At 34.2% G+C, this 21,944-nt stretch overlaps 2 protein-coding genes across 3 annotated transcripts; one reads left to right on the top strand and one right to left on the bottom strand.

Moving 5' to 3' along the window:
* The first annotated feature begins 2,099 nt into the window (after positions 1-2,099).
* On the top strand, positions 2,100-7,974 carry LOC112506962 (enoyl-[acyl-carrier-protein] reductase, mitochondrial). Its single transcript, XM_025111315.1, has 10 exons — positions 2,100-2,411; positions 2,493-2,590; positions 3,454-3,585; positions 4,406-4,549; positions 4,623-4,725; positions 4,843-4,942; positions 5,116-5,192; positions 5,266-5,344; positions 6,215-6,333; positions 7,818-7,974. Exons 1-10 carry the CDS (start codon positions 2,236-2,238, stop codon positions 7,909-7,911), a joined length of 1,122 nt encoding a protein of 373 aa, XP_024967083.1. The 5' UTR covers positions 2,100-2,235; the 3' UTR covers positions 7,912-7,974.
* A 1,679-nt stretch (positions 7,975-9,653) lies between these two features.
* Positions 9,654-17,413, bottom strand: LOC112505778 (mitogen-activated protein kinase homolog NTF6-like). 2 transcript variants are annotated; one of them, XM_025109761.1, is made up of 6 exons: positions 17,122-17,413; positions 15,013-15,142; positions 14,630-14,767; positions 12,513-12,845; positions 10,351-10,534; positions 9,654-10,257 (listed from the first exon to the last, which is right to left on the bottom strand). In XM_025109761.1, the coding sequence occupies exons 1-6, from the start codon at positions 17,283-17,285 to the stop codon at positions 10,079-10,081; spliced, it is 1,128 nt and encodes a 375-aa protein (XP_024965529.1). In that variant the 5' UTR covers positions 17,286-17,413; the 3' UTR covers positions 9,654-10,078. The 2 variants fall into 2 exon arrangements, with proteins under 2 accessions (XP_024965529.1, XP_024965530.1); XM_025109762.1 differs by having other exon boundaries at positions 9,654-10,251.
* Positions 17,414-21,944: the final 4,531 nt, after the last annotated feature.

Here is a 21,944-nt window from a genome sequence, read left to right as displayed (position 1 = left end):
AAATCAGATGCTAAAAATTACGTTAAGAAAATCTATTACAAAAAATACGAAAAACTCGTGATTGTATGGTTTCGTAAATGAAAAAACTCATGAGTTCATGGTTTTGTGATACGAAAAAACTCGTGATTTCATGGTTTTACGAACACAAAAAACTCATGATTATTGGAATGATTTTAAGATTCCATTGATGGCGAAAACAGTCAAGATTTCATTTGTTTTTCATCATGCAAAAACTCATGATTTTGTGTGTTTCATTTAACGAAACACACTCAACAGCAGAAGCCTAATTCGAACCCGCCATTGACGAAGAAACGCAAACAAAGATTACTGCATAATCGACCAGATAATTTACAAAAAGAATAATTAAAAAATTCATAAATATCCCAAAATATTGATTAAATAGTAAAAAGACACTTTTGCCCTCAAACCCAAAAAAGGGAAAATTCTCATTGGTTAGGAGAGGGTTACAAAGTTTCTAAAAATGCAATTATTTACATATGGTCCTTACCCTATATAACTAATAATTTATTTATTTATTTATTATTTTATATAATACAGATGCTAACTCAGGATCTTTAATTATCAAATGTTGTTTAATCATTAACTTTAATTTTCTATTTTAATATAAATCATATTTTTTTAATAAAGAGTTGTATTAATTTTCCATCATTAATTTATATTATATTTGTACATCTTAGCATATTACAGGGGTACATGCCCTTTGTGATAGGAATGTTCAAAAACCCGACCAACCCGATCAACTCAACCCAATATAACATGAAAAAATTCAACCCGAAACAATCTGATATCTAACCGAGTTGTAAAATTGTCAAACCGTAGGTATTTGGTTGATATTGGGTTACTATTATTTGAACTCAACCCAACCCGATATCCTTTTATTTCTTGGATTTAATATGATTGTTGAATTTCTATTAATATGTACATTAGACAATTACACTATCATGTATGTTTTTCATATGCAAATATTTTCAATTTATTCACATATTTATATAACTCATTCGTATATATGTTCAGTAATTGTGAACATATATATGTAAATTGAGAAAACTAACTGAATGTGATATACGTAAAAAGTATGGATAAGTTGTATCAAATGGTTGATGATGAAAAAGAAATTATGAGTAGAGAAATAACATATTCTAGATTAGAATAATATTTTAATGTACCAAAGTATCAACCCGACTAACCCGACCAACCCATACGGGTTGGGTTATGTTGCACTTTGGTTCGAGTTGGGTTGGGTTAAGATTTTTAAAACCGTAAGTATTGAATTGAGTTGTTTAAATGTCTTCAACCCGACCAACCCAACTCATGAACATCCATGTCTTGTGATACAAGAGAAATATAATTTTTTTAAAATAAAAATTAATACAATTTTTGGTTAAAAAGTTAAAATATAGTTGAACATAAATGAATAAATATATTAAATTATTTATATTCTACTTTTTATTTAAAAATGTTGTAAACGCATATTCTAAAAACATAGTAATTATAAAATCTAGAGAAAAATTTATAAAAACCTAATATGAAGAATTAGTTTTATGAAAGAATAAACTGTTAAAATTTTCCGTTTTGAATGATTAAGTCTTTAAACTATTTTTTAAATGAAAAAATCATTAAATTTTCTCATTTTGAATGATTAATGGTTTTTTCATTCAAAAAATAGTTCAGAGGCTTAATCGTTCAAAATGAGAAAGTTTAATGGTTTTATCATTTAAAAAAATAATTTAAGAACTTAATCACTTAAAATAACATACTTATGTTCATGACGTTTTTTGAACTTTTCTATAACAACTAAGGGGGTGTTTGGAATTGCTTATAAAAATAATTTATTAACTTATTCCGGTATGATACCGGTAATAAACATTTTTAAATGTTTGAATAAACATTATATCGGTGTCAAACCGGTAATAAAGAATTTTTGAAAAAATTAAACTCTTTTAACTTATAATAAATTAATAAATGTTTTTATAAAAAAAATAAATTATTGCAAATAAACAATCTAAAAGACCTTAAAATATGGAGGGAGGGAGAGGGAGAGAGAGAGAGAGAGAGAGAGAGAGAGAGAGAGAGCATGTTCTAGTTGCTTCGGGATAAATATATACGTTACAAGTTACAAAGGGTTGTTATACACATTCAGGCTAGCATCGGAGGTGAAAGTCGCCGATGTAGTGTAGCAGCCTATACGAATCTAGAAAATCGAGCTCCACAGCAATGGCGTGTGCTAGGTTTCTCACTCTAAAACCCATCCATGGAACGTCGACGCTCTCTCAGTTTCACCGTCCTCGAATTCAAACCTTCTGCAAGGTTAGGGCTTTTTCCGCCCTCATGTCACCGACGTCTACAGCGGTCTTCTATGAGAATCACGGTCCTCCAGATACTGTCACAAAGTCATATACTCTCTTATAATAAGCTGGCTTTCTATTACATTTTCAATTAACAAATGCTGAAACTGTTATATCTGTGTGCAGAGTGATCGAACTTCCTCCGGTTGAAGTTAAAGAAAATGACGTGTGTGTTAAAATGCTTGCTTCTCCGATCAATCCATCCGACGTTAACAGAATTGAAGGTTTGAAATGGCACATATGTATCCGATCTTAGTAGTATTTATTTAAATACCATAATTGGACAGACCACTCTGGCACTCTCAATCCTATTTTCAATTTGCATAAATTTCTTTTTATAAATTGCTAGAAATGCTTTTGATTGATTCTTAAACCGGCAAAAGTGTGATACGGTTGTCGGTGGAATTTCTTTAATAACATATGTCCTATATCTTCATTATCATGAACGGTGGATGCTATGTGTTTTTCGGTTCATTAATCCTTTGCCAATAGTTACCAGATGGAAGCACAAACAATCTCTGTAATATGTTTAGCTATAAAAAAGAAAAGGCAGTAAGGATAGTGTTAGTTTGAAATTTCATGCTTTGGACTCAAGTGTCTATGCTATTAGCAATTCAACAATCTGTTCTGTAGTTCAAAGCACATAATGTTCATTTCTCGATGTTGGTACCATTTTACAAAAAGAGCTCAATGCTCATAATCTCTTGGATAGCATTTGGTTTTTCTGCTTTGCTCTTCATAGTTTCACACTCAGCCATCACGTTCACATAATCACATGCCTTTCTCCATATTGCTCACATCGACTCAAAATCACTCACCACATTCCTCCAATTATCATCCTCAAGATATCCTGGGGGTAGTTATCCATTGATATGCTATCTTGATACTAGGTTCTTGTTGATATAGACAAGGAAGCTGGGTGCTTTAAAATTGTAGTCTAGAATGCAAAATCACTGAAAATTTTCGTTTATGAAGATATGAGCTCTTTGGGTTGTATTTGGATGGTGCATTTTTTATTAACTGCCTGGTGCATATGTATATGATTATTGAGATCTTACGTGCATTGATCTTTTATATGGCCTTGTAGGTGTCTACCCTGTGAGGCCACCGGTGCCTGCTGTTGGGGGATATGAGGGTGTTGGAGAAGTACACTCTGTAGGCTCAGCAGTACAAGGTCTTTCTCCAGGAGATTTGGTCATGGCGTCCCCACCATCAGCTGGTAGACTCTTCATTCTTGCTATCATGAGTTTTTCTAAATTATATAGTTTATGCCATGCTCTTTAGTTCCACTTTAAAAGAAATCCAACTTTTGATTTCAATTAATGATGATAGCCTCTTTCTACAATATGATACACATACAAATCATGCCATTGGTTTTGCATCATGCATCATGCATAGTTGAAACCAAACCTGAGAAGATGAAAACAAGAGAAAGAGGAGGGAAGGGACAAGCCTTCATGCATCTGGGACCCACAAGCTAGTATCTGGTGAAGGCTCATGGCGTCAATTCAATGCCCAAGTATCTTCTATCAGCTATATGAATCTTCTTGAATTTCAGCATCCATGTTTGTATGGAAGTAATCATATCTTTGATTATTACAGGATCCATGTTTGATTGTCTTCTTCTATCACAGACATTGCCTTTTATAATAATATATTCTCAATCATAGTATGATTCTTTTGAAGTACAGTTATCATCATACAATTATGTGTAACACATATCCTAGACCATATCATCCCAAGAAAAAATTTCTGAGGTGACAACAGAATGACAGATACTTCTCTTTCGAAGAGCTTTCCCTTTAAACGGTGGACCTCAAGTTCTAAGAAAATAAAAAGAGGGAAAAATATTTGTAGAAAAAACGAAACGAAGTATAAAATTAGATTCCCAATTTAAATTGCTAAAGCTTTTGGTCAAGATGTATTAATTGTGAATAATTACTTTCAGTTGCTAGTGCTTGTCTTCAGTGGAATGTTTCACAAAGTTCTCTTTCTAATAGTATTAAGTTTCTGCTGACCACACAATATTTTCTTCTTAGGGACATGGCAGACACATGTTGTTAAAGATAAAAGTTTGTGGCACAAAATTGATAGATATACGCCAGTGGAATATGCTGCCACAGTCACAATTAATCCTTTGACTGCCTTAAGGATGATAGAGGACTATGTGGAACTCAAAGCAGGTGCTACACTGTTTGGTGGCATTATATTTGCATATTATAATGTGCTTTTACCTGACGAGTTGTACATGAATAGGAGACGCAATTGTGCAAAACGGAGCAACCAGTATGGTTGGGCAATGTGTCATTCAGCTTGCTAAAATTCGTGGCATTCATACCATTAATATCATAAGGGACAGGTTAATAACCAATCGTCTTTCTATGTTTTAGGCCTACTTTTACCAAAGAAAAGTAATACTTAGGCTTACTGTTTTAACTGTTTCTTAAACTGATTTATGGATTGTGTTCACTTGTAGGACCGGGTCAGATGAAGCGAAAGAGAAACTCAAGAAACTTGGTGCTGATGAAGTGTATACTGAGAGCCAGCTTGAAGTGAAGAATATTAAGAGTCTTTTGGTATGTTTTTATTTGAATCTATTAATTAGTACAATTTGTTGTTATTCGTTCATTCTTTCAGCCGTCTAGCATCCGAACCCCCAACAACACCACATGGACCTTGTGTAGGAAAGGGGTGCCTTTACAACTATGCTCAACTTGGTCTCCTCACACACTTCTTGCTCATGTTCCAGGGTAATGTACCTGAACCTGCTTTGGGATTTAACTGTGTTGGTGGTAATGCTGCTTCTTTGGTACTCAAATTCTTAAGGTGAGAGTAAGCTTTATATATATCATCTTGTTCTAAGGTATTCCTTCAATTAGAATACTAATAATGGTTTCAGGCAGGGTGGAACGATGGTGACCTATGGTGGAATGGCTAAGAAGCCTATAACTGTATCAACTTCGTCCTTCATATTTAAAGTATGTAACCAGTTTATCATCCATTGGTATCTGATGATCAAAGTTATCACCTGCAAGATATTGCTTGTTCCTTGTAAATTTACAAAATGATAAAAGGTTTTCTTAACTTTTATACTCTTAGCAAGATGCTTTTTTGGATCAAGGGAATAATAATTGAACTTGTATTAAGCTCGGTTCTACCACCCTAATAAGATCAACTATGGTGGCATCTTAATAACCGTGTGTATGCCTTCTTTTTTTCTCCACAAGAAAAAGAAACAAGTATATATTTTTATTTACACAAGTGACTAGCGGGTTAAGTAGAGTGTTGAATTGGGACCAAGACAAAAAAAGTTCTTTGATCGAAAAGTTATAGATTTTACAATGTTGAAGATTTTAAGATCTGGACGGTTCTTTTCCTAAAAGAGAGGATGTGTATCATCTCCCATGTTTATTCCATGGGTAGTAGTAGTAGTAGTAACATTCGTGGGTGTCATACATTTGATAAGAAATGGAATACCTTTTGGAGAACAAGCTTAATTCCCTGCAAAGGGGTGGTGGCTTCCTGAAATGCCAGAAACCAAAAGAAGTTGGAAAATCAATCCTATCCTCATCCACATATATGTGAAGACTAACACAGGATACAAGTTTTTTACCCAAAAAACAACTCAGAACACAAATTGGAGGACCCCTTTTTTGAAAGCTATCAAGTTTTAATATCCTGTACCTTTCGTATGTACATGTTTATGCTCATAATTGTGAAAACAGCCACTCTATTCGTTAGAGTAGAGGTTAGGTCTGCGTACATCCCACCACCCACAACCCCACCTCTGAGTTGGATATGTTGGGTTAGTTTGGTTTTTGTTTATGCTCATAACTCATATATTGCAGGAGCTTTCCTTGAAAGGATTCTGGTTGCAAAAATGGATTAGTGCAGGTAAAACAGAAGAGTGCAGAGAAATGATAGATTACCTTTTGGGCTTGGTTCGTGAAGGAAAATTGAAATATGAGTAAGTCGTTTATTCATGTTGTCTGTTATATTTTCTTTGAAATTAGAGAAGCATTAAGCATGCATATGTTTCAACGGTATAAAAAATCGAATAGCATTCTGAGATTCAATCCTGCAGCGACAGTTCCAATCAGACCATGTTAGACCTCATGGCTCCTTGAGCATCTTCGGTAACCTGAAACACGACCTGATGGTCATTTTATGTGTTGTGGCCACATTTAAGTGTGGTTTCTTGAATACTGAAGGCCCTCTTTCCAGAAATTTGTTACAGGCCATCTCCGGTGGTTGTAATTTTCACAAACTTTACATTGACAAGTCACTAGATCCTTCTCATTTCTCTTGGCTATCAGGTGCCATTGAACTAGGCGTTCTAAGCAATTCGCGTTCAGCATGTGCCTTATATGACTAGGGTAGCTGGATGGTTGTCTGTGTTTCCTTACTTTCTATATGTTTCATTCTGCCTTTCCTATTTGCTGCTTTTCTTTCTTCTTCCTTCCGTTTTGCTCACACTGTTGCACACGCCGGGGTCTTGGGGGAAACAACTACTCTTATCATTTGGGGTAGAGGTTGTGTTGTGCAGAGATTCTAAGATAGAGGGTTGGAAGGAGGTGGCACATAAGCACAGAGCCTCATGATATAGATAGAAAGTTGTTTTAGTTTTTCCTTTTCATGCCTTGTCTACGTGCGTCTTATTTCTTCTTGTTTTAGCCCTATGCTTCTTCATGCTCAAGTAGTTGTCAGTACTGCAATCTGTGATTCCTTGTTTGTTTTATCTTTTGTCCCTTGTGCGCAATTGGATAATTCAAATTGAAGCAATTGGATAACTAAAGTTTAGTAATCCAACCCAAAAAAGGGAAGAAAAAAAATTATTAACCTGGATATCCAACCCGCTATGCGAGCCGACTAATCCCAGGGCGACCACCTGCTTTCCAGATAGTCTGGAGTCACCGTATTTGAACCTCCGTGGCCATAAGGGGATTTTTGTTTCTCCTTGGATTTGAACCTAGGACCTCCTGGTACTTTTGACATTTGGAGTCAAACTCAAACCAATCAGGCGATTATAATCCACTTTTGGGAAGAAAAAAAAAAGGAAAATTTTATCTTATTGTGAAAGACGAATAAGGCATACTGATTGACACCACCACGCGAGTAATCAAGTACGACAGCGGATTTTCCAACAAGCCTTACAAGGAGCTCTAGGAACTATAAATGAAATATCTGTGATAAAAAATGAAATTATAAAAAGCCTTTTGTTTGTTTATTGTTCCATTTCCCGTGGAGTAAAATTCTCATCAGTACGAGTCCCCTTCTTTTTGTGTTCACGTATTTATTATGTGTTAGCACACACCACCTATGCTATTTTTCTCACTTGTCTTCACACGTAAGCAACCTCTCTAACTCAAAAGACACATCCTCTGTGGGATATACTTTGGTTTTAGCTCTTCCATTGGATAGTGATCCTAAAAAATACTACTGGTTTTGCAGCATGGAGCTTGTTCCCTTCAGCGAATTTCACACGGCGTTGGATAAGGCACTCGGAAAGCACGGAAGCCAGCCTAAGCAAGTCATAAAGTTCTAATCTTCCCTTTGGTTTGTACAAATATTGGAAAGGAATAAATAAATGGGCTCAAAAGTTGCATACATAACCAAATCTTCACAAGTTTTAGACGATTATAATCCACTTTTGGGAAGTGGTCTGGTCACTAACTCTTAGAAAGACAACCTTTTGCTACATAGGCCATACTAAAAGAATTTATTAAAAAAAGATGTTAAATTAAAGATGATAAAATGATCGTTTTTTGTCTGTAAATTTCATTGATTTCTGATATAAAGATGGTGATTATAACCAAATTTTTAATTATATCCGTGGAATTAACATGGTCCAATGATGCTACAACAATGCCAAAATCAACCGGTAGATATGCATTTTTTTTATTTCCAAAATCAACGCTCAAACTTATGTAAGCTATAAAAAGAATTATTAGCTAAAAGAAAATAAATTAATTCAAATATTTCAAGATGGTTTTGCTTAGAAATTAAATAAGTTGTTTTAATGAGAGTTTTTCAATTTATGATTACAAAAATGTACTCAAGGTCCAACACTTCTTGCAATGCAACGAGATAAATCTCAAGGTTAATGTTTAGTTTTTATTTTTTGTCTCTATCAATATAATACGATTTTATATGATTTTGAGAATGCGATAATATAAGATAGCATAAAAATTTGAAAAAAAATAAATCGACGTTATTATCAAATTAACTATTTACTAGTTCTCTTTTTTTTGGTGTAACTTCTTTAGTTCGATTTTTTTATTATAATTTAATTTAGTTTTAGTAATAAAGTAATTTATTTTTGGTTTAACAATATAATTTTTTTATAAAGACAATAATTAAACATAATAGAATTAAATGATTATCTTAATTATATTTTAGATTTTCTATAGTTAAAATGGATGTTTATCCTGTATTTGATTATGTTTATTTGTAGTTAGTTACATGAATTTAAAAATTGAGCTTTATTAAGTTGTATTTACGCAAAATTACTTGTAATCTTGAATTTTAAATAATATGCATCAATAAACAGTACTTCATACATTAAAAAAATGGTTTTTAAAAGTTTTTATTAAACAATTTATGATATAGTATAGATAATCTTGTTATCCTTTTGGTCAAGTACTTTCGTAGCAATATCACATATTTAAATTGGATAAATCTTTAATTAATGTAACAAAAAATAAAAACTTTTAATGCACAAGGTACAAGCCACTAAGGGGGTTGTTTGGTTGTGGCTTAACAGGCTGTATAAGCCATATGGACTTATTCAGTCAACCTATGGTTGAATTGTTCAGCTACAAAAATGAAGTCATACACTCAAGTGCCTTTTTCCTTAATACCCTTGGAAGTTAGAAAAAACAAGTCTTCATTCCATCCTCCTCCAACAAACCCTCTTCTAACTGTTAGGTTTTTGGTGTTCGGTTTTCCTAAATCGAGCCTTGATTTGAGATTCAAACTCATCGGTGATATAGTTCCTTTGAGAACTACATGGATTTGAGATTCAAACTCATCGTTGATATACTTGTTGATTTCTGGATTCTTAAATTTGGGTTCACCTGCGATTTCTAGGTTCTTAGATCTTTGCGATTTCTACAAGGTTCTTCTTGATTCGAACTCGCCAAAGATAGGGATGGGGGTGGGGTCCCTCGGAGAGGCAACAAAACCGGAAGGGTTCAAATTGCATTTTATCTAAAGGTTGTTTTAATGGGACAAAAATATAGGTTGAAGGATAAAATGATCATTTCTGACATTAAAATTGTTTATTCAGCACAACAACCAAACAACAACTTATCGGTTAACATACAGACAATTATATCCATACAGGTTTTAACAGATCACGAACCAAACAGCCCCTAAAGCAGTATTCTTAGGATTTGTTTTCACTCTTATAAATAAATTTGTTACAAATAAGCTGAATTTGGATAATACAAACACAAATAACAAATCCAGGAACCTGGGACTAGACCTTCTCACTGAAGACCACTTGATCCCCATTGCGATCCATCCTCACAATCAAATCCAAACCACCGTAGCCATGATCCTCCAAAAGACAAGCATCAACTCACTTGAATCATGATTAAACTTTGTTGCATTTTGACGTATTGGAAACTCGATAACATATCATATATTTTCCGTCAAAACTGAAGGGGTTCATACCACTCTGGACAAATGAACGGGATTCGTAATCAAGATTACACACCCGCTACACTATCCGGGTTGAACGTCAAAGTTTCTTTCCAAATGAGTTCCTTCACATCTTCCTCGCTTAAAGATGCTTGCTCGAAATCAAAGACAAACGGAGAGGAACAAGTAGGCTCCTCGTTGATCTCATGCAGGCTTTGCAAGAAAGGATGATTAAGAGCATCTTCGACTTTTAAGAACATGTTAACAAAGAGTAAACTGGATCAGATGTTAAGAACCGGAATGTCTATTTGGCACTTGTCAAAAAGGAAGAAGCTCTTACCACTTATGCGTTTAGATGGATCGAAAACTAACATTTTCTCTGCAAGATCTATCACTACGGGGGAGACCTTTGGGAACTTCTGCTGAAAAGTGTTGGTTGGGACATGAGGAAGCTGTTTGACATACCTCCGAGCATTATCACTTCTGAGAAATCCAAGATCTGCGTCATCTGGAGATCCTAGAAGCTGTGTTAAACAAAGAAACAAAAACAGGCGGTTACTTCTTCCATCGGTCTCAAAATAGGTGTTATGCTTTATAGATATAGGATAAATTCTTAAACCAGCCAATGATTTTAGTTTCGAGTTGGTGAATGACAAGAGAAAAGAAAAAGGATACTAGAACAGGGGTGTGTGTGGGGCCAACACAAGTACTTTTATATTAGAATAATTAATTTACAAATGGTGTTCATAGATCCGGAGAAAACATATGATAGTGTACCACGAGATGTGATTTGAAGGAGATTGGAGATGAGGGGTGTATCCTGGAGGTATATCAGGAGGGGTTCAAGATATGTAGGAGCGATCAATGACATGCATCAGGAGATTTCATTGATAAAGAGCTAATTCCAATAGACTTATTGGAGGGTCCTAATACCTAATGTCTCTCGAGCACAGGCTAAGGTTCAACCTCAGCCTATAAGGCTTCACCAAGGATCGACATTAGGCCCATTCCTACTTGCCGTGACCTTGGATGAGATTTCCCGTGGTGTCCAATGGTGTATACTATTTGCGGATGACATTGTGTTGATAGCATGAGTCCAGGTTGGAAGTGAAAGAAAAGTTAGCAGTGGAGGGGTGCATTGGACGGATGGACCCACGCATCAGTCACTCTAAGACGGAATACTTATGGTGCAATTTTAAGTGGAAGCCAACTTAGGGGTAAAGGTACCCCAAAAGAATAGTTTCAAGTAGTAAGTATCTAGGGTCGAAATTTCAGAAGAGAGATGAGGTCAAGAATGGCATAACACATCTTATAAGAAAGGGTTAGCTAAAGTGGAGGGCTGCCATGGGATGCTGTGACAAGAACGTCCCGCTAAAAATGAAGGGCAAATTTTGCTGGGTAGCCATCAGACCAACTATAGAGTATAGGCCTAATTGTAGGGCAACAAGGAAGGTCCATGAGAGGAAGTTGGAGGTTGCAGAAATGAGGATGCACAGATGGACGGGTGCGCAGACCATGTTCAATAGGATTCCAAACGAGGTCTACAATTCGTTGTTAGGAGTTGCCCACATCACAGATGAGTTGGGAGAAGAAAGAGTGCAGTGGTTTAGCCACGTTTGTAGGAGAAGCATGGCGACTCCAGTGAGATTCCAAGGGTAGAAAGTGTAAGGGTTGAGGGAGTGAGGAGAAGGGACAGGCCGAGGAGGACCTAGGAAACAACTTAGGTTAGACATGGCTTTAGGCATTTACAAGAACACGACCTCTGATAGAAGTTCTTGGAGACACAAGATTAGGGTAGCAAACTAGGGGTAGGGTCTGTAGAGCTAGCCTAGACAGGAGAAAGGAATCCGAAGAGGTAGAAGATAGGGTTAGTGAGTCAATGATTAGACCCCTGAATCCCAGGTTAGACTAGGGTGCGCAATCCTTCCTACCACGGTAAGATTTCAGTTTGCCAGCTTGATTTGGTTGGTTGCTTGCTTCTAACTCGTTTTTCAAATTTTAACATTCCCTTGCTTGTTTGGAAGTTCGTCTTTTTCAAATGTACTTTTTACACAAAAAATTGAACAATTTCTATCCTTTTTGCTCACTGTGCACAAGCCAGAGATCTTCACAGAAATTTTCGCTCTACTCTTCGAGGTCGCTTTAGGCGTGCGTACATCTCCACTACCCCAGACCCAACCTTCGTGTGGATATACTGGGCTTGTTTCCTTTGGTTTATTGGAATAAAAAATTTACAATTTGGAAATCGTGACATTTGCAGCAAATTTTCCGGATGGAGGGTGTCTTATTAAGCATGGATATGCAAGTTTGGAAGCTATAGTGAAGAGTTAGCAAACTTCATGTTATCTTCATAAAGTTTTTCAAAATTCTTAGAGGAAAGTCTACAGGTCATTGATTTGGATAATCCAAGATGCTGAACAGAAATCATGTCAAGTTCAATTCAACTTTCGATATGAAAACCAAAAATAAGCTGATCAAAACTGGGCAGAGGTCAGTCAGTACCTCTGTTATAAGCACCAATTGCTGAACGTAGTCTTTACCCGGAAACAGAGGCTCCCTCAGAATAATCTCCATTAGAATGCAACCAACTGACCAGATATCAATGGCTGTAGTATACTCTGAGCAGTTAAGCAACAACTCAGGAGCTCTATACCACCTGGTCACAACATATTCCGTCATGAAATCTGTCTCAGATGTCGTTCTTGCAAGCCCAAAGTCGCAAATCTTTAGGTCACAGTTCGCATTCAGAAGCAAGTTACTTGGTTTTAGATCACGGTGCAAAACATTTGCAGAGTGTACATACTTCAGTCCACGCAGTAACTGATAGAGAAAGTACTGCCAAGTGCAATGCAAATGTCGTAAAACGTTAAAGATTCATTTGAGGCTGAACAAATAAAGAAATTCAATATATTGTTAAAACAGAAGAAAGAAGAAGTGACAAACACCAAGTCCACAATGAAATAAAATGCAAGTCAAGTCGTCAGCAGCTCCAGCATACATGAGCACAAATGCCGCAACATCTTCTCGCATAATTTAAATCACCCCTTGGCCCTTTGATTGTGACAGCAACTCTTTTATTCAATTAGCCACTGATCCACACACAAATGTACAAGATACATTTTTAAGGAGTATATTTCACTTGGTGGAGGAATAGCTTATCTAAAGACCATAAGTTGTTTCCCCATTAACTATACATCCTGAAGCTCTAAACTGACATTAAAGAACAAATACTAACACCTTATATGTATTCAACTATATATATGTAGGCGCATAAATATATATGTGTATAAGGCGTGTGGATCTTCCACCCACATGCATTCTTTTAACAATAGAGGTTGGAGAAGAAAAAAATGGCTATACAGTCTGGGAAACTAACTGAGAGTTGAGACAGAGGCTGAACTCTCGCTCTCACCCATCTGATGAATTGTTATCGTATCCAACTCCTTTGACAAAGCTTCACCCTCCACAGCTATTCTGATCAATCTTTTCATTTCCATCTTTAGTTCTCTAAATAAATTTACTTTTGAGTGAAAAATTCATCTAAAAGTAGGCTTGCAAAGTATTTTCTAACATGAACCAAGCACCTGTAAGTGGTCAATGCTAAGGAAACAAATTTATTAATGAAATCATTTGATCATATAAATTTTCTTATAAAAAAGTTGAAGGCCCAACGAAGGGAAGCAATATGCCGATGCACTTGCAAATTAATGACCTCAATGACTAACATTGTGTGCATATGTCAAACTCAATAGATTATTGAATGAGACCAAGCACGTAACCTTCTGAAACATTAGGAACTTCTTTCTTTAGTCAGTATTAAATTATTAAATCGCCAACTGATCTGTATAGAGGTCTAGTTATAGCATCAGTTATTAGATCCTAACTTCCTAACTTACTTGCGATCCAGCTCGTGACATGGAATTAGTCAAGTTGCATCAAGTCGATTAGCTAAATAAAACTGGAAAAATAGATGCAAACATTAGAAAAAAGGGTCTAATATCACCATTCATTTAAGAGTTTTGGCTGTGTGATCAAGAACCAAGAAGGGCATCCTGATCTAATGATAAGTTCATTTAAGAGAAACAAAAATGGGTTGCAAAAAAGGGTACAATAATAATGGTCTTACTGGCAACATGTGAATAACAATCTATAAGCTCTTGCACAAGCAAAGTTGAGTCAAAGGTTGTGCAAATTTTATGTTTGAACTATTACTCCTATTTGGAAATTCAAAACGTGTTTCAGTGCCCTATCTAACCATTCCCATTCCATTGGTTGTCCTTTCTGGTAAGCATTGCTTATGAGAGGATAGTAAGCAAGTATTTCTAATTATACATTTTCTTTTGTTGCGTGAAAACTTGATTTTTTTTTCTTTAATGTGTTGTAATATAGATATACAGAATGGCCCAGCCCATAAGCCCTGCATGCAAACTCTAACATGGTTATAACATGTAAAATGATGTCAATATGAAGCCTTGCAGTAGCATTGTCGCCAAAACATGTAAACACCAATATTAGGTCATGCAACATCCAAAATTCAAATCATGGGAAACCATACTATGAAGTGCTTGTTACTTCTAAGAGAGAAACCGAAGATCCATGATCTGTCTTTATAAACTCACCTGACAATGGTCATCTGTTAGTGCCTGAGAAGAGCGAATTATCTGATGCAGATCGGTATCCATCAATTCGTACACAATGTAAACATCATTGAACTTCTCTTTATCTGGTGGCCGAATGATGTCCTTAATTTTGACAATCTGCAATATTCATGTATTAGATACTGAGTTAGAGATTTCAGAATAACACAATACAACCAAAAAGGTTCGGTTAACATCCACATTAATGCACATACCAAAATATAGCTGCTAGAAAGTAAGATATGCATCAAAACATATGGCCCCAGTTGAATAACAACAATGCAACGTGTATCAAGCTTTGTGTTTCATATATAAGACACACAGATTGGATAAAGAACCCGTAATCAATGTGAAAATGTACATACATTCTCATGATCCATATGGCAGAGGAGTTTGATTTCCCGTAGAGTCCTCTTGGCATCAATGTTGTTATCAAATGCATTCCCAATTTTCTTGATTGCAACTTCTTCTTTTGTTTCAGAATTTTTAGCACAACTACAAGAGATAAGCAGTACCACCCAATTACATTATGTCAATAGAAAACAAATGAATAAGCACAATTTTTTGTAATGAACAGGCAGCTGGGGAGATAATAAGATGTGAGGATCACAACTTTGCTTTCGACAGAGGATACAATCCCTCCATTAAAGCAACAGAATCAACAAACATGTGATGATTAGGGGGTGCTTGGTTGGGATTGTTAGAAGGTAGGGAATGGGAATAATTGGGATGCTTGGTATGATATAAATGTATAACATGATGACCTATTACCCTATAATGGGTAATGGACAATCATTGAGCAAATTGGGGGGTATGAGTGTAAGGAGCTATGCTGTTATATCGGTCAGAATACAAAATATCGGTCAGGACCGATATTCGATATATCGGTTATATCGGTGATATATCGGTCCAAAATAGCGATTAACATAATATTTCTTAGAATTATATATATAATATGCATTAATTAGAGTTTAGAAATATAGTTTCAAAATTAAAACATCACATCATCTAAAGTGTTCAAAAACGAGCTAATATAAAAGAAAGAAGAAGACCGTTGTGGAGGCAGATCAATTTCAGACCTAATTTAAGTTACCAAGCCCAAAAAACTAGGCCCATGAAGTAACAAAAGCCCAAATATTTAAACCCTAAAAAATCGATATATCGGTTCGATATTTGCATCAAAATATCGCTAAAAATCGGGAAAAATCGGAAAATATCGCCGATAATATCGGGGACGATATTTTGACTGATATTTATGGACCGATATTTTCTCTAGGAGCGATATCCGATATATCGCGATATTAACAGCATAGGTAAGGAATGAGAGGCCACATCTCACAACACGCTTACCAAATAAAAAACCCTTGCCCCTCGAAGTTCCCCTACCCTCTGCTTGGTGAACTACCTCACACAGTCGCTGGTCTGTATTCAACACTCCAAGCCATCACTGATTCACTGGCTCACTGCCCCCACAGCCTCTACTCTGTGAACTACCTCACCTCTTTGCTAATCCATGGCCTTCCGCGCTGCATCGGCACTGCCACACGGCCTCTACTATGTGAAATCAACAGTTATATTGTCGTCTATGGTTTTGTTGAAAAAACCACATGTCGATCTCAATTTTATACCTAAAAACTCAATTAGTTATGTTAAATTTATTTACTTCTCGTCATCACCAGCCTCTGTACATTATGCAATGACCATTCCCTTTCCCCGGTGTCAACAAAACAGCACCAATTCAATGACCATTCTTAGTCTCATTCCCCATGCATTCCCATTCCCACTAAGCACCGCTTAGCAACAAGAACCAAACGCCCAACTTTCTAACAAGCTCACCCATTACATAGGGCTTCAAGAAAAGCAAATCAAGTTGACAAGCCTAATATTGGAACCAAATCTCCTGATCCATTTACTCGGTAATTCCAATTTTACAAGATCAAAAGAAAAAAACACAAAAAGAACAGCTATAATTCAAGAAACGGGTGCTACCGTTAATTGACAAGAGAAAGTGTTCAAAAAATTAATTAAAATTATATGCTAACTTTAGTTCATGGACCAAAGGAACTCACTACAGACGGCTTTTCTTCATCCATTTCGGAGTTTATTTACACTTGACCAACATCTATGGTAAACACTCGCTCCGTTCATATAAACTGCATCAATTTTCATTCCGAATGTCCACTATTTAAACCTCAACATTTCCATTTTAGGTCAATTTTCAACATAAACTTCACATCTATTAACATCATTACAGTTGCTAGGGTATTGATTGACATTCACAAAACTTAAACATTAGACCGTCGATATCACATTACATCAATTGTCCCCCAAATGCTGCAACTTTCAGCTAAACAAAAGCGTGCAGGGCATCACAAATCTCTCAATACCAAGTTCTTGTAAAGCCGCGCGAATTTCGAGATACAGAAACTTAAATTTGACAAACACAAAATATAAAGACGAGTTAAAGTGATTACCAAACGATGCCGTAAGCACCACGGCCGACAGGTTGAATGGGAGGAACATATTTGGAAGAAACCTCAAATAGGTTTCCAAGTACGCTGTAATGAATGTATTTCCCGCCGTACGCTGGAACTCCTTTTAGCACTAACCCTTCACCTTTGGAATCATCGCCCTCCATTGATTGATCTTCGGTAGAAGACTATTGTTTTCCGATAGAGAATTACTCCGGATTAAAAATCGAAGGAGCAAGAGGATTGAGGGTACTAGGACTACACTGTAACACTGGTGGTTTTTCGATTTTGAATTGGGAAAAGCATCGAAGTTCGTGAAAGATAAATACCATTTTGAATAAATTACATGTTTGGTCCCTATACTTATCCCAAATTTGCATATATGGTTTATAAATTTAATTTTTTTACGCCAGTGGTCCAAGATCTAACTATTTCGAAGTGATTAAACTTTGACCTTTTAGTAAATTACGGATTTGGTCCTTTTATTATGATGAAAGTTACATTCTCGTCCCTGAACGTTTATTAACAAAATTTTGTTCGATTTTGGTCCCTTCACCCAACATCGTTCAAAACCTATCATTATGTGTCATCACATTACACATACACCGCACATGAGGTCAAAAACGTCTTTTTATTCTTCTTTCGCCCTAGATCCTCTATCCTCAACTCAAAAAACACTTGAAAACCCTATTTAATTTCACATAAGCATTAGATCTTGTAACAATAACAATACAACTTTGTACAAAGTCGTTCAAAAATGTGTGATACAAAACACGCGAATATCAATATCAACTATGAACATCAACCCTATGAACTCAATAACATAAACAATTTTGTGCATTTTAGAATTACTAGAAAAGTACTCAACCACTGCGGACCTCCACCGATCTAAACCACCATGGACCACCACCGTGGACCACTCTCGATTTAGTAACGTCGTTTGACTTATGGTTATATATGGGTTATATATTTTATATCATCTTACATATTAAAAAGTTATTTTATTAAAGTATTTTTAGTTTTATAAAAATTTAAATTTAAAAAAAAAAGTATTTTGGTGATTTACCAATGTTTCAATCCAATTCCAAAGCTACATTCTAGAACCAAACAAACAAATTTCAATTTCTTAACAAATTACATTCTAATGTATGTCAACCAAACATGTGATCAAACCTGACAATATTTCATTTCAATTCTTTTAAAGTCAAATTCTTATAACAGATTTCATTTCATCCAAAAATATTTTGTGAATCAAACCCAGATGAGGATTCAATTGTTAAAACTAGAACCATAAGATAATATTCATGATGTTTTTATACTTTTATTTCAATATTATCTTTTGTTGTTTGCTTTAGCTTCTTAGCTTTATAACAATACTAGAAGTGTATTTGCACAATGCACTTCATTTTAAAGTTTCGTTTTTTTTTTGTTTCAGTCGATGTTATAATACTGTTTTATGTGGTTTTGAGAAAACGATAATGTTTTTATTTTTAAATAAAATATAAATATGAAGATATCATAAAAAATTTATAAAAAAATATTGATTTTAGTACCAAACTAACTATTTAAAATTTCTCCATTTTTTATTTATCTATTTAATTCATTTTTTTTTTAATATAATTTTTTATAAGATAATAATTAAGTATTTTGTTAGAAGTCAATGATTATTCTAATTATATTTTATATTTTTTATATTTAAAATGAGATGTTTGTCCTTTATTTGATTATGTTTATCTGCAGTTAGTTACACGAATTCAAACATGAAGCTTTAATTAGTTGTACTTACGCTCAAATTACTTTGTAAAGTTGAATTTTAAGTAATATGCATCAATAAACAGTATTTCATGCATAAAAATGGCTTTTAAGAGTTTTTGTCGAATGTTTTATAATATAGTATAGATATTTTTCTTTAGCTCTTATCAGTATGTTGTATGATTTTTAAAACATTTTATTTATACTTATTAAATTGAATTTTGTATTTCTTGTTGTTTAAATGATTCCTTTATGCTTACAAAATATACAATTTTTTTCCTTAATATTCTCATGTTGTAAACCTATTGTACAATCTTTAATAGTTTTAGACATCATGACTTAATAAATAATTTTGATGGTAATTATAAGGGTAATGCATGATTGATTTGAACTTGACTCCAAAGATCAAAAGTACTAGGAGGTCTCAAGTTCAAATTCAATGAGGAATAAAAATCTTCTTGTGGCCACGAAGGTTTAAACCGGTGACTCCGAGCTATCTGCAAAGCAGATGGTCACCTTGGGATTTGTCGGCTCGCATAGCGGGGATATTCAGGTTAATCAAAAATAAAATTCTTTTTGATGGTTGGCTTATAATATACCAATAACGTCAACACCAACTCTAGCACACAAAAAAGTCTGGCAAATTGGTAGGGACATAGACAATAAAAACCGTCTTATTTTCAAGGACACATCATTTATGTCGTTAGAATTGGAGACCAACATACCTTTTTTATCCATCACCGCCAAATTAGTTCTCTTTGCCGGTCGGTCAGAGTTTAAAGGCCGTAAAAACGCTATTTTAGCATTGGAGTTGCCATAAGGTCATAGAAAATTACTAATTGATACTGGTCCAACATCATTCGGTTTATTACTGGAAACCAGTCTCTTCAATAGACAAAAAGTTTAAGTCTCAACAAAGATGAAAAAGATGTATGAATTTTGTCGTATATAAATATTATACTTGATAAAACGTAATAAACGATTCACACTAAAAAAAAGCAAATAAAAATCAAGGTTTGCACATGAGCGTTAAACTTGATTATTCTCGAGTAATATTTTGTGTAACCGTACTATACAATGTCGAAATATTACTATAGAAAAATAATTTCTACACGATCCACGTTTCACATCCAAATATGTTATTATTGTGTTTTCACAAGACTCGATTCACAATCTCGAACATATCGGTTTTGTTGGGCCACAATTTCGAGTGCCTATCAAACAAAAAACATCGAAGCTATATTTGAATGTATGATTGGGACAAGTTACATTAGTTTCGAGAGGTATCGCACTCGTGGCATTGGGTCAAATTTAATGAACGTGATTGGAGAAAGACGAAACAATATGTTGAATGACTGATTTATAAAACCAATAAATCTATTTAATCTATATATATATATTAAAGAAGAAACCACATGCAATGATATGGCCTCTTCTCAAAGATAGAAAGTGTTTTATCCTTTCTCTTCCTTTTCTCAAGCTTTTCTCACCTCAATATTTATTTTTGATTTTTAATATTCTCTAATTACTTCAACCTAATCATGTTCTCTCTAATAATTGATGTTTTAATTGTCATTATTTCTCTTTTTTCGGTTATAATTTTTCATCTTCTTTTCATGGTATATCTCTATGATAATCTATCTATTAATCTCTCAATTCTTCCTCTCTATTCAATTATAATTTTGTGRAGGCGATTTGTATTTTTGTTGATTTGAGGCATCATTCAATAAGACAAATCATGGTGAATGCGATTTGTATTTTTGTTGATTTGAGGCGTCATTCAATAAGACAAATCATGATATGGGTTTTTGTTTATGTAAGTATAATATTTCGTCTTTTAGTCAGAGACATTCACACTAAAGTTGGAATTATGTAGGCATATAAATATTTTTTGTATCGATAAAGTGTCATACGAATCCTTGAGGAAATAAGGTAACATTGTTTAAGCATAACAATCTCTCTTAATCTCTCAATTATTCCTCTATTCAGTTTTTGTGGAAGTGATTTGCATTTTTGTTGGTTTGAAGCGTAATTCAAGAAGACAAGTATGATATGGATTTTTGTTGATGTAAGTATAGTACTTCGTCTTTTAATGGAGACATTCACACTAGAATTGGAATTATGCAAGCATATGAATCTTTTTTGTGTGAATAAAATGACATATGAATCATTGATGAAATAAGATAACATTTTTTAAGCATATGTAGAACATAAAAGTAAGTTTTTTTTTGTTTGTTTATCCATTAACTTGATAAACTTATTGCTAGAATATTTTTGCATTGATGCTATAAGAGTGTATCAAGAAAGATGGTTTATGATTTTTTCAGATCGGTAATCTTTCATATGTTTGTTAAGACATCAATGTTGATCGGTCTATTCCGATTTTTTCTTTCTTTAGCATTGTGTTTGAAAATTATTTTCTAATATTTTTAATTCTTAAAGGAGAGACCAAACATAATAAGGTGTCATCCTTTAAATATTAGAAACATATCTTTCTTTTCTCTTTATTTTTTAAAATATTTGATATATGTAAAAAAAATTCATGTCCCTGTATTTAAAACATGAAATTTATTAGGATAAAATTGTTTTGGTAATTTTTAAAAGTTTAACCTACAACCTTATCATCTTCATTTTTGGATGTGAAACCTCCAAACCCTTTCATGTGTTCCTCTATGATTTGTCCATCAATAAATCTTTTTTTCTTCTTCTCTATTATTTGAAGTATTCTTCATTTTACAAACCATTATTATTCAACAAACTCTTTTTTCAGGTAAAACTTTTTTCGCTCTCTTCATCACTTGATTTCTTCTTTACATGTGTGTGTGTGTGTGTGTGTATATATAATATTATATTATTTTGAAAACAATATATTTATTAAATGATTGATCATACAAGTTTCAATTATTTTTCTTTTGTACACCATACATATTGACTTTTATTATTTTCAAGTCAAATAAAATATTACACAAAATTTATATTAATATATAAAACTAAAAAAACGTGCTAAACATTTAAAATCAATATATAGATATAAATGAAATTAAAATTGATATATAAATAGGAATCCTTATTAA

This window comes from Cynara cardunculus, assembly GCF_001531365.2.
Source record: "Cynara cardunculus var. scolymus isolate 2C chromosome LG 2, CcrdV1, whole genome shotgun sequence".
In the NCBI taxonomy this organism is placed as follows: domain Eukaryota; kingdom Viridiplantae; phylum Streptophyta; class Magnoliopsida; order Asterales; family Asteraceae; genus Cynara; species Cynara cardunculus.
This window is presented reverse-complemented; position numbering and strand designations above follow the sequence as displayed.

Bases quoted from the DNA above. Each gene is read 5' to 3' on its own strand.
- LOC112506962 (XM_025111315.1), top strand. From the start codon at position 2,236: ATGGCGTGTGCTAGGTTTCTCACTCTAAAACCCATCCATGGAACGTCG. The intron at 2,412-2,492 runs GTCATATACTCT...ATCTGTGTGCAG, and splicing joins CCTCCAGATACTGTCACAAA to AGTGATCGAACTTCCTCCGG. The intron at 5,193-5,265 runs GTGAGAGTAAGC...TAATGGTTTCAG, and splicing joins TTGGTACTCAAATTCTTAAG to GCAGGGTGGAACGATGGTGA.
- LOC112505778 (XM_025109761.1), bottom strand. From the start codon at position 17,285: ATGGAGGGCGATGATTCCAAAGGTGAAGGGTTAGTGCTAAAAGGAGTT. The intron at 10,535-12,512 runs GTACTGACTGAC...TGTTTAACACAG, and splicing joins AATTGGTGCTTATAACAGAG to CTTCTAGGATCTCCAGATGA. The intron at 10,258-10,350 runs GTAAGAGCTTCT...TGTTCTTAAAAG, and splicing joins TCCATCTAAACGCATAAGTG to TCGAAGATGCTCTTAATCAT.